Source organism: Poecilia reticulata, linkage group LG18 (assembly GCF_000633615.1).
Source record: "Poecilia reticulata strain Guanapo linkage group LG18, Guppy_female_1.0+MT, whole genome shotgun sequence".
Lineage (NCBI taxonomy): Eukaryota > Metazoa > Chordata > Actinopteri > Cyprinodontiformes > Poeciliidae > Poecilia > Poecilia reticulata.
In genome coordinates this window covers 21750367-21761993 of record NC_024348.1, presented here as the reverse complement: position 1 = coordinate 21761993, position 11627 = coordinate 21750367, and the positions used below count along the sequence as shown (strand labels likewise).

The following is an 11627-nucleotide window of genomic DNA, read 5'->3' as shown; positions in this document are numbered from 1 at the left end:
ATCACCCTAAATAACATCTAAACTCCACCAGGTCAAAAAAGGATCCAATAAGATGTTCCCATTGGGGACTGAGGAACCGTAAAGTTCTGAAGGAAGTTTTACGGAAATGTTTTTAACCTCTTGTAAACATGGCGGACAGCCTTAGACTTGAAATCTTGCTAAACTATAAGTTACTCAGATGCACTCAGTCATTGGCACATAATTACTGAGCTCAGGATCAATTCTTTCATCGATTTATTGCTGATTTAACATGTTTTCTTCCAGCCAAAGCGTTGTTCTCTCAGGCTCCGCCCCCTCGTCGTGTAAGCCCCGCCCACTCCAACCCTGACCCCGCCTCCCCTGCAGGAGCAACAGCTGCTGTTCCTCCAAACTGCCCTCCTCCCTCCGTTTCCTCTGGTGAGAGCAGAGACCGAGCAGGCAGGCGGAGGAGAGGAGAGAGGAAAGGTAAGAACAAACCAAAATAAACCAGCGGAAAATGAAACGACAGTCACGTTTTATACCCGTCTCGTAGCTCGTCCGGTCTCAGACCCGCTCTCTTTGGGGGCGGAGTCTCGCATCGATGCGTCACGTCTGGATCTGCGTGTCGGAAGAATCCTGAGCGTCCGGCGCCACCCGCTGGCGGAAGCCATGAGTGTTCAGGAAGTGGATGTGGGAGAAAACGCTCCGCGGACCGTCGTCAGCAAAMTGGGAGGACTGCAAGATCTGGACCAGGTAGACCAGGGGTCCAAACTTTTTCCCGTGAGGGCCACATAACTTTTCCCTTCTCTGGTGGGGGGCGGAGTCAGAAAAAGTGTTACACGTTTATCACCTGCGCTGCCGGAAATTGTTGACAGGGGGAGGGGCAGGGGCTTCTCGATTGATTTTTACCCAGAAAGCACATGGGCAAAAACCGTCAGTGAAACGGTCACTGGGACTGACTGGTATATCTTCCATTGAGGGAAACCTGGAATGCGGCGTTCATAACAAACACGTGTTCATCTGCTCTACCGCTAGCAAACAACCGTACTGATTAAATRACATAAAAGTCAAGCAGTTCCCTAAAAGTCCAACAGATGGCAGCAATGCGCCATGCAAAACAAAACACCCACAGCCTACAGGACACACCCCCCGCCAAAGAGCCCCCTGGTGGTAGAAGAAAAATCCACATATAAACCGGAAAATACAATACATGAAAAAAAAAAAAAAAGCTCTCTGGTATTGTTCAGGGGGCCGGACCAAATGTGGCCCGCGGGCCGCAGCCTGGGGACCACCGAGGCAAACGCCAGGAAACAACATTATTATATCAGGTGTTTTGAATGAAAACTGAAACCTTTTTAGCTTAAATTTCCAAATTATGAAGTTAAACGTTTTCGTAACAAAATGTGACTTTTTCCTCAAACCCTTTTCAGTATGCCTCCAAATATTTCTGCTTATAAAATATAATTTTGATTTTGAAGGGTATTCAGAAATTAACCTAAACTATCAAAATAATAGGAAATTCCACTCAATTCTTCTACTTTGCGCTATATTTGTTTTTATTAAAATACAAATGTAAAAGATGAACATTTGATGTGAATGACTGGATTGTATATATGTAAGCAGTGAAATTAAATATTTATTTAAAAATTGTGCTGTCAAGTTTCCACTGGAATAAAAATAAAAACACATAATTAACTAATTAATAATATCTTGAAATCAAAATTTATTTTATTACGTTTTAAGATATATTGAATTAATTCCTACAATTATAATAAAGCTTTGGAAATCTAGATGCGATTGTTTCTTGTTTAAATAAGAAATGAAGGAAAAACCTGGATTTAATTAACTAGATTTTACACAAATAGAATGAATTTCACTTAATTTTGTGAATTTTGGAGTCATAATAATTCAAAATATGTCTGAAAATTGTATTTCTCTAGTAAATCATGCTAGCAGCTAACCAGAGTCAAGCTAACAGCTAATGATAAAGATGCTAGCTTAATCTGTACTGTGGGTTTTGTTCTTGGCTTGTATGTTTTCTAATCTTTTATTATTAATTAAAACTATTTAAATTTCCTCTCGGCAGCTGAAAGGCTCTCTTGGAGTGTTTCTATGCAACGTGAAGGCCTCTAAAATGAGGGGCGTGGCCTCGCGTGGCCGCCTCCTGTGTTGCTGCGCCTCTGACGTCATCACCGAGCTGCTGGCGCCGCCATCAGGCTCCGCCCCCGGAGACAGAATCACCTTCTTGAGCTACCCTGGTAACTATGGCGACAGTGTTCGGGTCATTTTCAGCCTTTTTTTACAACAGGCATCAACATTAGGATCCACCATGTTGCTTTAGGAGAGCCGGATGGTGAACTTTCATCCAAACAGAGGATCTGGGAGCTTCTGCTGCCTGACCTGCAGGTGGACGGCAAAGGTGTGGCCAACTACAAAGGCTGTGGGTTCGAGGTGAAGGGGAAGGGGCTCTGCAGGGCTCCATCTCTCACTAGCTGCGCCATCAGATAGAAAACTGCCCCCTTCTGGATCATTTGTGTACAAACACGTTTTCTGCTGCTGTTGTGGCTGCGAATGAACCGACAGACCAAAGGAAAAAAATACTTAAATAAACAAACAAAATTATGTTTTTTCTGTTGCTTTTTAATTATTTCGTGTTATTATTATTTTTATTATTTCAAATGCTGGTTATAGTTAACATGGCTGCCACTAAAGTTTCTTCAAACATGTTGGAAACTAAAATGATTAATTTGCACTTTTCAAAATATGCATTTTTTTTTTTTTTTTTTAGCATTTTAGTGAAATTTAACATTTATATTTGAAATATCTTCCAATTTCAGTGTTGACTGTCTTTTTTAACAAAGTTAAAGTTTATTGGTCTTTCAAAATACTACTCTAAAAATAAAATATTATCATTTATCGCAATAATTACGACATTTGCTGTTGTTACAGGCCTAAAAACAACATCAACATTGACGGTTTTGGTCCTCAGAATTTGTGTCAGAGTGATTGGTCTGGCATAAATTGCAGAGCTTCGTGATGGTTCTTCGCTGAGAGGCGGAGCAGTTGATCTCTTATTGGACGGCCTCTGATTGATGGCCAATCAGAGSTGTTGTCCAAAAACGAAGCCCCGCCCCCARCCTCTTCAGCCAGAGAGCTCAGCCAATCAGAGCTCTGGGTGAGGAACGCAGGCGGCTGAAGCCCCGCCTTCTCCAGGTGATCGGAGTGTGTGAAGACGAGCATGGCGTGACGACGCCAGTCTGGACCGAAGAGGCTCTGAAAGGCAAAAAAATGTTTTTAGAAAGTCTCAACATGTTTCTGAGAAGAAAATTAAGAAATGTGGATTATTTTTCCTATCAGGAAACGCGTTAGTATCCGCTAACACTGGAGCTAATTTTTAATTTAGTTAGCAATTTTGCTAGCTTAGCATATCTAGCTTCCCCTAAATACATTTTTTGGATAAATCCTGAATCGCTAATTTACTTGGCTGCTTTGTGAGCTTTCTGTAAACTTCAGCATCTGTGTTGAAGGTCATGAATTATTGAAGTAGTTAGACGTTTATAACTTGTATGGCTAATTTCCGTTAGCTGACAGATGTGGAAAAATGATCACACTAAGCTAACATTACCACTAGCTTGCACTAGAACCAGTTGTTGGGAGAAATCATTTTTATTTGCCCAGATTATTTGACAAAATAAGCAGCTACTGAGTCAAACAAGCTTGATATAAAGTGGTATATTGGTAAACTTTAGTCTCTGCAGGAGCAGCAGACATTTTTCTATCCCAAAGGTACGAAAACACAGMAAGTAGCGGGCCACAAAACCGCCGCTAAGCGGAAATAGGTTGGGTTGAAATGCAGATTAATACATTTTGTTTCGTACCTCCGTGTGGCTCAGCAGCTGTGAGTTTTCGTCCAGCTGATCGACCCTCACCACGACCACCAGGACGTGAACGCCGCCGGGGCAGAGCTCCTGCAGGCCCTGTGGGCGGAGCTTCGCSGGGGGCGTGTCCACGACTCTGAGCACGAGGTCAGACTCCGCCCCCTGCCTCCTGAAATACGCCGGAAACTCCCTGCTGAGGACACGGAGCTCCGTCGTCATGGAAACGCCAGAAACGCAGGTTCCCGTCCGGAACTCGTCCCCGCCTTTGAAACCCAGCGAGAAAAACGTCGTTAGAGTCGCATGAAAAAAAAAAAAAAAAAAACTGGACCTGGACGAAATTCTGCTTTTCACAGGACTGACCAATGAGAGCGTTCCCCACGGAGCTCCGCCCACTCTGCCTGTCTCCTAGCAACAGCACATTTAAAACGAGAACATCCCTTTGTCCGTCTCTTGGCTTTATCAGCCGACTCAGGACGTTGTCATGGAAACCAAGTTTGTCGCCCATCTGGCAAAACAACAACAACAACAACAACAACAACAACGTTTTTACAGCCCAGCAAACGGACAGCTTCTGTCTTTAGCTTTGATCCAGCCTCTGAGTCATCGTTACTGTGCTTCACGACGATAAAAACATTTAATAAAACGCTTCCTCACCTGGTCGTACCTGAGCCGGCGCAGCAGACAGACAGAGGCCGGGTTCCTGGTCCGGTCGGCGCAGGAGGAGTGGCTGCAGGTTAAAGTTCAACCCGTCTGTCGCTCCGCTCAGCGTTTATTGGCCCATAAAAGTGATAAACGTCTCTGCAGTTCCTCGCACTTCAGCGCTGACGTCAAGGTGAGTTTGGCTTTTACCTGCTCTGATGTTGCAATAAAGCCAAAAAATAAAATGTAAATGTACTGATGTGACCTGCTGTCAGCGGACGCTCAGAGACTTTCACCGTTAAAATGTTGTTTTTCATGATCATAGGAGCCATTTATTCTTTTTAGCCGCTACAATGATCATCCAGTCAGTTAGTCATAAACTTTACAGTTATTTAATCTCCACTTCCTTCTCTTTAAACAAACTGTTTACATATCAGGCCCACATGCAGGCAGGTTCATTAATGTTTGATGCTAATCGATCCCCAAACTACGGCGCGCGGGACGGATCCGGCCCGCCTCCACATTTGATCCGGCCCCCTGACCAGTGGACCAGAGAGCATTCAGATTTTTTTTCATGTATTTTATGTGGATTTTTCTTCAACCACCTGTAGCAGGAAGTCCATCCATCCATCCATTTTCTTTCACCCTTGTCCCTCAGTGGGGTCAGGAGGTGCTGGTGTCTCTCCAGCTAACGTTCAGGGCGAGAGGTGGGGTCACCTGGACAGGTCACCAGTCTGTCGCAGGGCAACACAGAGACACACAACCATGCACACACACACTCATACCTAGGGACAATTTGGAGAGACCAATTAACCTGACAGTCATGTTGTTGGACTGTGGGAGGAAACYGGAGTACCTGGAGAAAACCCACCATGCACAGGGAGAACATGGAGACTCCATGCAGAGAGACCGGGAATCGAACCCAGAACCTTCTTGCTGCAAGGCAACAGCTCTACCAACTGCGCCACTGTGCAGCCCGCAGCAGGAAGTGTGTCCTGTAAACTGTGGGTGTTTTGTTTTGCATGGTGCATTGCTGCCATCTGTTGGACTTTTAGGGAACTGCTTGACACTTATGCTATGTRCGGTTGTTTGCTAGCGGTAGAGCAGATGAACACGTGTTTGTTATGAACGCCGCATTCCAGGTCGAGTTCTTCGAAGCCTGTAAGTAGCAGCTTATACTTCAAAACGAGCCTTTATGTTAACATATGTTAGTTACTTTCCCTCAATGGAATATATACTAGTCAGTCCCAGTGACCGTTTCACTAACGGTTTTTGCCCATGTGCTTTCTGGGTAAAAATCAATCGAGGAGGCCCCCCGTCAACAATTTCCGGCGGCGCAGGTGATAACCGTGTAACATTTTTGATATGAACTGACTCCGCCCCCCACCAGAGAAGGGAAAAGTTATGTGGCCCTCACAGGAAAAGGTGGGGGACCCCTGCCACAAGGTGTCTGCGCATCCTTAAAAACTCTTAAATTCATGACTAAAATGAAACTTGGCCTTAAATTTGTTGATCACAGGTGTTAGATTTTGCCGTGGCAGGATTATTTAATGCTTTTTTGTTTTCTTTTTTTCTTGTAGGACTTTTCTGTTAGACAAAAGTTTGATTGAACATCTTTGCTTTCTGAGACTGTTGGCAGCTGATGCTACTGCTAACTAGCTGTCAAGCTAGCCAGTTAGCTCTTTGGCGTCTGCCATGGTTAAGTGGATTCTTGGGCCTCTTCGGTTCGGTTATACCGAATCACACAACTGAAAGCTAACCTTCAGAGCTCTGTCCTTGTTCTCGGATCAGATGAAACTAACCTGTGACATTAGCGAAACGGGGAAACGCGGATGGAAATGTGACGCCAACGCAGATTGGTGACCTGCTGCGGACGTGCCTGAACCGGGAAGCGACCCGGTGAGATTATCTTCACGGCAGCAGCAGCAGTCAAAGTCGGGACAGCGGTTCCTCTCAAACAGGAAGCTCAGGTTCTCCCTGGAGGAAAACCTGCAGAAGATCCCAATCAGATCAGGGAAGGCTGCAGGAAACGTGCGTTTTTCCACAAATCAGATATGCAACTTGGCTCATATGAACCTTGTTTTTCACAGCAAAGCTGTTTAAAATATKCTGCCAGACTCATTCAGCTGGACAAACGTAACAATATTAGCATTTAAAGTCTGTTAACAGCTGGGAGGGTTTAGTCTGGAGTCTTGTTTGGAAATGGAAATGTTGTATTTTTAGCTACAAGAATAATAATTTCTGCACTTATCTTAATTTTTTTTTTACTTCTAAATTTTGTAATTTGGTGGTTGGTTGGAGTACGAGTCAAACTGACTTAAAATTAAATAAATAACGGCCGCGCAGGTCTAAATGACCTCTGGGAGTGAAACAGATGGACCAAGTGAAATGTGGTGATAAACCCAAAAAGTACAGAAAGTGGTGAATTAGAGAGGAAATCTGAGTTAATTAAAATGTAACTAACTTCTCTGAAAGCTAATCCCGCCCCAAATTAAAAAAAAAAAAATCCAACAAAAAGGTCAGAGCCGAAAACACACTGTGGGGATTGTAACCTGCCTCGCCACCAGGGGGAGCCGTGTGTCAGATGGTTTTATACTTTAACCAACAGAGTGGTGCAGTTTGACCCTCTGTTGTTTGACGGGTATAATTTAATGCGATTTTATCCTAATCTTTACATTAAGGTGAGATGAGACCCATAAGGGCAGAAAATGTGCTGAGAAACCCGGATGTTGTCCCCGTGTGGGAGTTTGGATTTTTATATTTTGAACTGATTGAGCTCTTTGATACGAAGAACTACGCTGGTGGTTCCCCAAATGGATTCTGGGTAATGAACCCAATGGGCCCGACCAGAACCCACCCAGCCTGAACCAAACTCTGATGGGGCCTCATGCGCCAGCTGGGTGCAAATTTAGCTCGACTTCTTATCCTGCAGGACCGGTTTAAGGGGTTAAACACAAAAACACGTGGCTCTTCAAAATGTCAGCATTTGAATCTCAGTATCTAATTACAACTCTAGAGCATGAATGAAACTGGAGCTGTTATAAAACCAGTTTCAGTTCGGGAGCTCGTGTTTGTGTTTAAACTTATAAATCTCAGGTGTGAAACATTTTAGCTAATCAGTTCATCACAACTTCTAGATGGTAATATTCCCTCCAATGTCTTTAAGTGTTCAATCCTTTGTTTTTCAACCACATATATACATTTCTTTCCCACTTTTTAACAACTTTCCCCCCAATCCTGACTGGTTTCAAAACAAACTTTGATTTTCATGTTTGGAAATTAAATTTACCTGCTTAAATAAGGAGGTATTTTTATATTCATGACTTTTTGCGCCCACTGCCTTCAGTACATGCCGTAGTTTTCCTTAAATGCACTTTATATCATCATATAAAGTGCATTTAAGGAAAACTATGGCTCATAAATAATATAAGTTAAAACTAGAAATTACAAACAGCTTAGTAAATGACAGAGGATTTTTTAAAATCTTTTTTTTCATTTTGTGTGTTTAATCTATCAATAATCTGGACTAATAAGGTTATTTATCACAATAATATGGTGAATTTCTTTCATGTATGATTATTATTTCTTCTTTTAAAATATATTTTTATATTTTAAAAATATATTTAAAAATATATTTTTAAAAATATATTTTTAAAATATAAAAATATATTTAAAAATATATTTTTAAATATATTTTTAGCTAAAATTTATAGCTAAATTTTAGCTAAATTTATAGCTAAATTTTAGCTATAAAATTTTAGCATTTTATAGCTAAAATGCTATAATCAAAGATAATCAAAGATTATAGCATTTTAGCTAGCTAAGCTAACAGCTACTACACGCTAGCTGCTAGCAAAAAGATAAAGTCAAATATAGATAAAATGTATATAAAATCAGGTGTTCTTGAGACCAACATTAGATCTTTGACCCATGATGTCAACAGTTTGAAACTCATGACTGGAAATGTTTTAATCCAGGGAGAGACTGTTAGCTTAAATGTACTCAAGGAGCTAGCTAGCTTAGTCAGCTAGCGTAACATATTGGTAGAAATTAAGCAGTGAAAAGGTAAATAAGGTTCAGAGGTCTTGTGTAGTAAGTGTGATTTTACTATTGTACAAAACAGAAAACTGTAGCAAGAAACAAATTTAATCACAAAACATTTTTAACTTTCAGTTAAACTGAATAAATGTGAATAATTACACAGATTTACCACAAAATACAACATTTATGTAAAAATAATTCTTTCAAAATAYCAGTGCAATAAGACATATGCAGTCTAGAAAGAATTAATTCATTTTTTAGTTTTTACTCAGAGAAAAAACCCAGTAAAATTAGCTAAAAACGTAAAAAGTTTGACAACATTTACATAAAATGTTATTATAAGTTTAAAACAGAAATATACATGAACGGATTCTAACAATGGTGAACGGCTGGATGGGGGTCAGAGCGACAAAACCTGTTTACATGTCTGTGGTCTAAAGATGGAATAGTTATTTAATTAAACATCCACATTTTCAGGAATGTTGACTAAATTTGGTTAATATTTTCTGTAGCTCAACAAACATCATTAGCTTAACTCGGTTTCTCCGGGTTTGACTTTCGGACCTTGTAGATTTACTGCCGAGCAGCTGAAAAGCTGAAACCAATGTGTGAATTACGTCAGATAAGCATCAACATTTGCCCCTGTGCTGCTGGGGCCAAAGGGGTCAGACTGGATTTCAAAGCGGTTTGGCTCGTCCAGACGCCCTGGAGGAAATCACATCCCAACCTCAGAGGGTTTCGCGTCTCCTTCAGCTGGCGTGACAGGAAGCCGCTGACCTTTAAGGAGACGCTGCTGAGGGAGTAAGCAGGAATGCTATTCACTCTTTCTTTTACAAATGTCTCTGCCTCCCGTTGCCTCTGGCCTCGATCACAGACACAGAGCAGCTTTTGCTCTGTCCATCCTTCCATCAGTCCGTTTTTCTCCCCGTTTGTCCAACTCATCTCCTCTGACACACGTGGAGTCTCGTCTTGGCCGCCACGGAAGACGACGAGGTTGCGGCCGGCATCGAGGTGTGAGGAGAAACGTGCCGAGACACGGAAGGGAAAACCTCAAACTTGGGTTTCACGGCTTGGTCCCGCAGTGAAGCCGGCCGTGTTGGAGCAGTCTGGCTGTTTGGGTTCGGCGCGGCCCGGCAGGTGAGTCCGTCGCCGCAGGAGCAGCGCTGGAACAGCTCCAAGCCCTGGTGGCCCTTACGCCGCTGGCGCGTGCAGACCTGGCCCTCCCGCAGCACCGGCTTGCAGATCCGGGCCCAGAAGTGGCGGGCGCAGCACAAAGTGTCCGAGCAGTCAGAGGAGCGCAGGCACGGGTCGCCCAGCTGACCTGGAACCAACACACTGAACCGTTAGCTGAAAATCCACTGGTCCGAAAACCACAGCCAACCGTCGTTGACCATCACACTTCCTGTTTGACTTGATGTTTTTAAGCTTGACTGAACTGAAAGCTTGCAAAACAGGCAAGTGAATCAGCGCTTTGCAACTCCAGAGACGTTTATTCAGGGGAAACTAAATGTGATGAACGTTTTCCACTAACCAAAAGTGGAAAATCAGCTTCAGATTGGTCCAGATAATTTGTCGATACAGTTTGGTTCATTTTTGGAGGCATGAAATCATAATCAGGCTCTGATGCAAACCATCCGACTGCCTGGAAAGCCCACTTGGTCCGATGCAAACCGAAGAACCAACCACTGTTGGGTCGACCGATCACGTCTGCTCTCTGAGCTTTATGTGGCTTTACTCAGCTAAAACTTTACCAAACAAGAAAGTTAATTAGTTCTTTACAATTTGTCCCGAAAAATTAATTTAGTGGAAAAGTCCGACCAAAACAAACGAGCTAGCCCAGCGCTAGCAGGAGAAATGACTCCTTTTATCAACCCACTAAAATCTGACATCACTCTGTTGTTTCCATTTAATGGACGAGTTGCATTTAGTCTCTTCAGAGGCGTTTGTGTCGTTTCCTTCAGCGGTTCTTGGCGCAGCGCCCCCACAGGTCAGGAGGGGAACAGGTTTGTTTTAAAGGGTTTGGTTGGTTTTACTCAGCCTGACTGACGAACACAGAAAACTGAAGCTCTTTACGACAACATCCCTGAAATAAAAACTTAAACTCACCTCTACCAGACGACCCGTTAAGGTTCACCCTCCCTCGTTTCCTCCATCCTCTCTTAGACGGCGGCGGGTTCACGTGTCCACCAGCGTCCAGGACACTCTGAGACCAAAACCCGACCAGCTCAGCAACACAAATGTCTAAAAAACAAGTAAAAAAAAACAACAATCTACGTTAAAATTCTTCATATTTTCCAACTRTACGACCATCATTTTGAAAGCAGGCCTTACTGCTGCTGCAGCGGTTGCCGGGGCAACACATGCTATCCCTGAGGCAGCGCCTGCTCCTCCTGCGGCAGGCGTGGCAGCGGGAGTGGGCGGGGCCTGCGGGCGGGACGTGGCAGTAGTTTCCCTCGGTGCACTCCAGGTCGCTCATGCACTGGTAAAGCTGAACAACCAAGTTTACAACAAATATTCCCGACTATCCAGGACGTTTCAAACCAAACAGTGAGAAACTTTGTCAACACATTTCAACAGACCATGCAGGGAAGTCTGGGACATTTCATGCAACTTAATGATTCTGGTTTGTTGAGGTAACATTTAATTGTAGAAATTATTGAGATGAACTGGTACAATCTGAAGCGCTGTAGCAGATTAGGATGTAGATTAAGAAGCTTTATGATGAAGCATTTGTTGGAGGAGACGCAGCATCCATCCATCCATCCATCCATCCATCCATCCATCCATCCATCCGTCTGCACTTTATTGACTTTAACCAGTCATGCTAACGCGATACAACACAAAGATGGATATAAACACAGTAATAACTGTAAAACAGACCAGATAGGAGGAAACGTAACAACCACAGCAATGGAAGCTAACAGGAATCAGAAATCAGACACCAAGCCGGCAGTGGTGGGAAGTAACGAAGTACAAGTACGTCGTTACTGTACTTAAGTACAATTTTCGTGTATCTGTACTTTACTTAAGTAGATTTAATAATGGATACTTTCGACTTTTACTCAGTGGCGCAACTACACATTATTCAGGTGGATGCGAAAACATAGATCG

General features: G+C 43.1%; 3 protein-coding genes across 5 annotated transcripts in view; 1 reads left to right on the top strand and 2 right to left on the bottom strand.

Annotated features, from left to right (window-relative positions):
• The window catches only part of LOC103480960 (aminoacyl tRNA synthase complex-interacting multifunctional protein 1-like), a 9531-nt gene extending 6982 nt beyond the window's left edge, over window positions 1-2549 (top strand). The window contains exons 4-7 of one of the 2 annotated variants that reach the window (XM_008436174.2): window positions 265-444; window positions 512-738; window positions 2045-2216; window positions 2300-2549. In XM_008436174.2, coding sequence (XP_008434396.1) covers window positions 265-444; window positions 512-738; window positions 2045-2216; window positions 2300-2466 — 746 coding nt within the window. In that variant the 3' untranslated portion in view covers window positions 2467-2549. The remainder of the gene's footprint in view (window positions 1-264; window positions 445-511; window positions 739-2044; window positions 2217-2299) is intronic. The other variant, XM_008436175.2, reaches the window with a different exon arrangement.
• An 18-nt stretch (window positions 2550-2567) lies between these two features.
• LOC103480963 (GTPase IMAP family member GIMD1-like) lies at window positions 2568-4782 on the bottom strand. Of its 2 annotated transcripts, none has more exons than XM_008436178.2 (4): window positions 4491-4782; window positions 4197-4341; window positions 3837-4099; window positions 2568-3231 (listed from the first exon to the last, which is right to left on the bottom strand). In XM_008436178.2, the coding sequence occupies exons 2-4, from the start codon at window positions 4339-4341 to the stop codon at window positions 2956-2958; spliced, it is 684 nt and encodes a 227-aa protein (XP_008434400.1). In that variant the 5' UTR covers window positions 4491-4782; the 3' UTR covers window positions 2568-2955. The 2 variants fall into 2 exon arrangements, with proteins under 2 accessions (XP_008434400.1, XP_008434401.1); XM_008436179.2 differs by having other exon boundaries at window positions 4501-4782.
• Window positions 4783-8680: 3898 nt separating this feature from the next.
• LOC103480964 (dickkopf-related protein 2-like) lies at window positions 8681-11464 on the bottom strand. Its single transcript, XM_008436180.2, has 3 exons — window positions 10848-11464; window positions 10623-10757; window positions 8681-9837 (listed from the first exon to the last, which is right to left on the bottom strand). The coding sequence occupies exons 1-3, from the start codon at window positions 10990-10992 to the stop codon at window positions 9455-9457; spliced, it is 663 nt and encodes a 220-aa protein (XP_008434402.1). The 5' UTR covers window positions 10993-11464; the 3' UTR covers window positions 8681-9454.
• Between the last annotated feature and the right edge of the window lie 163 nt (window positions 11465-11627).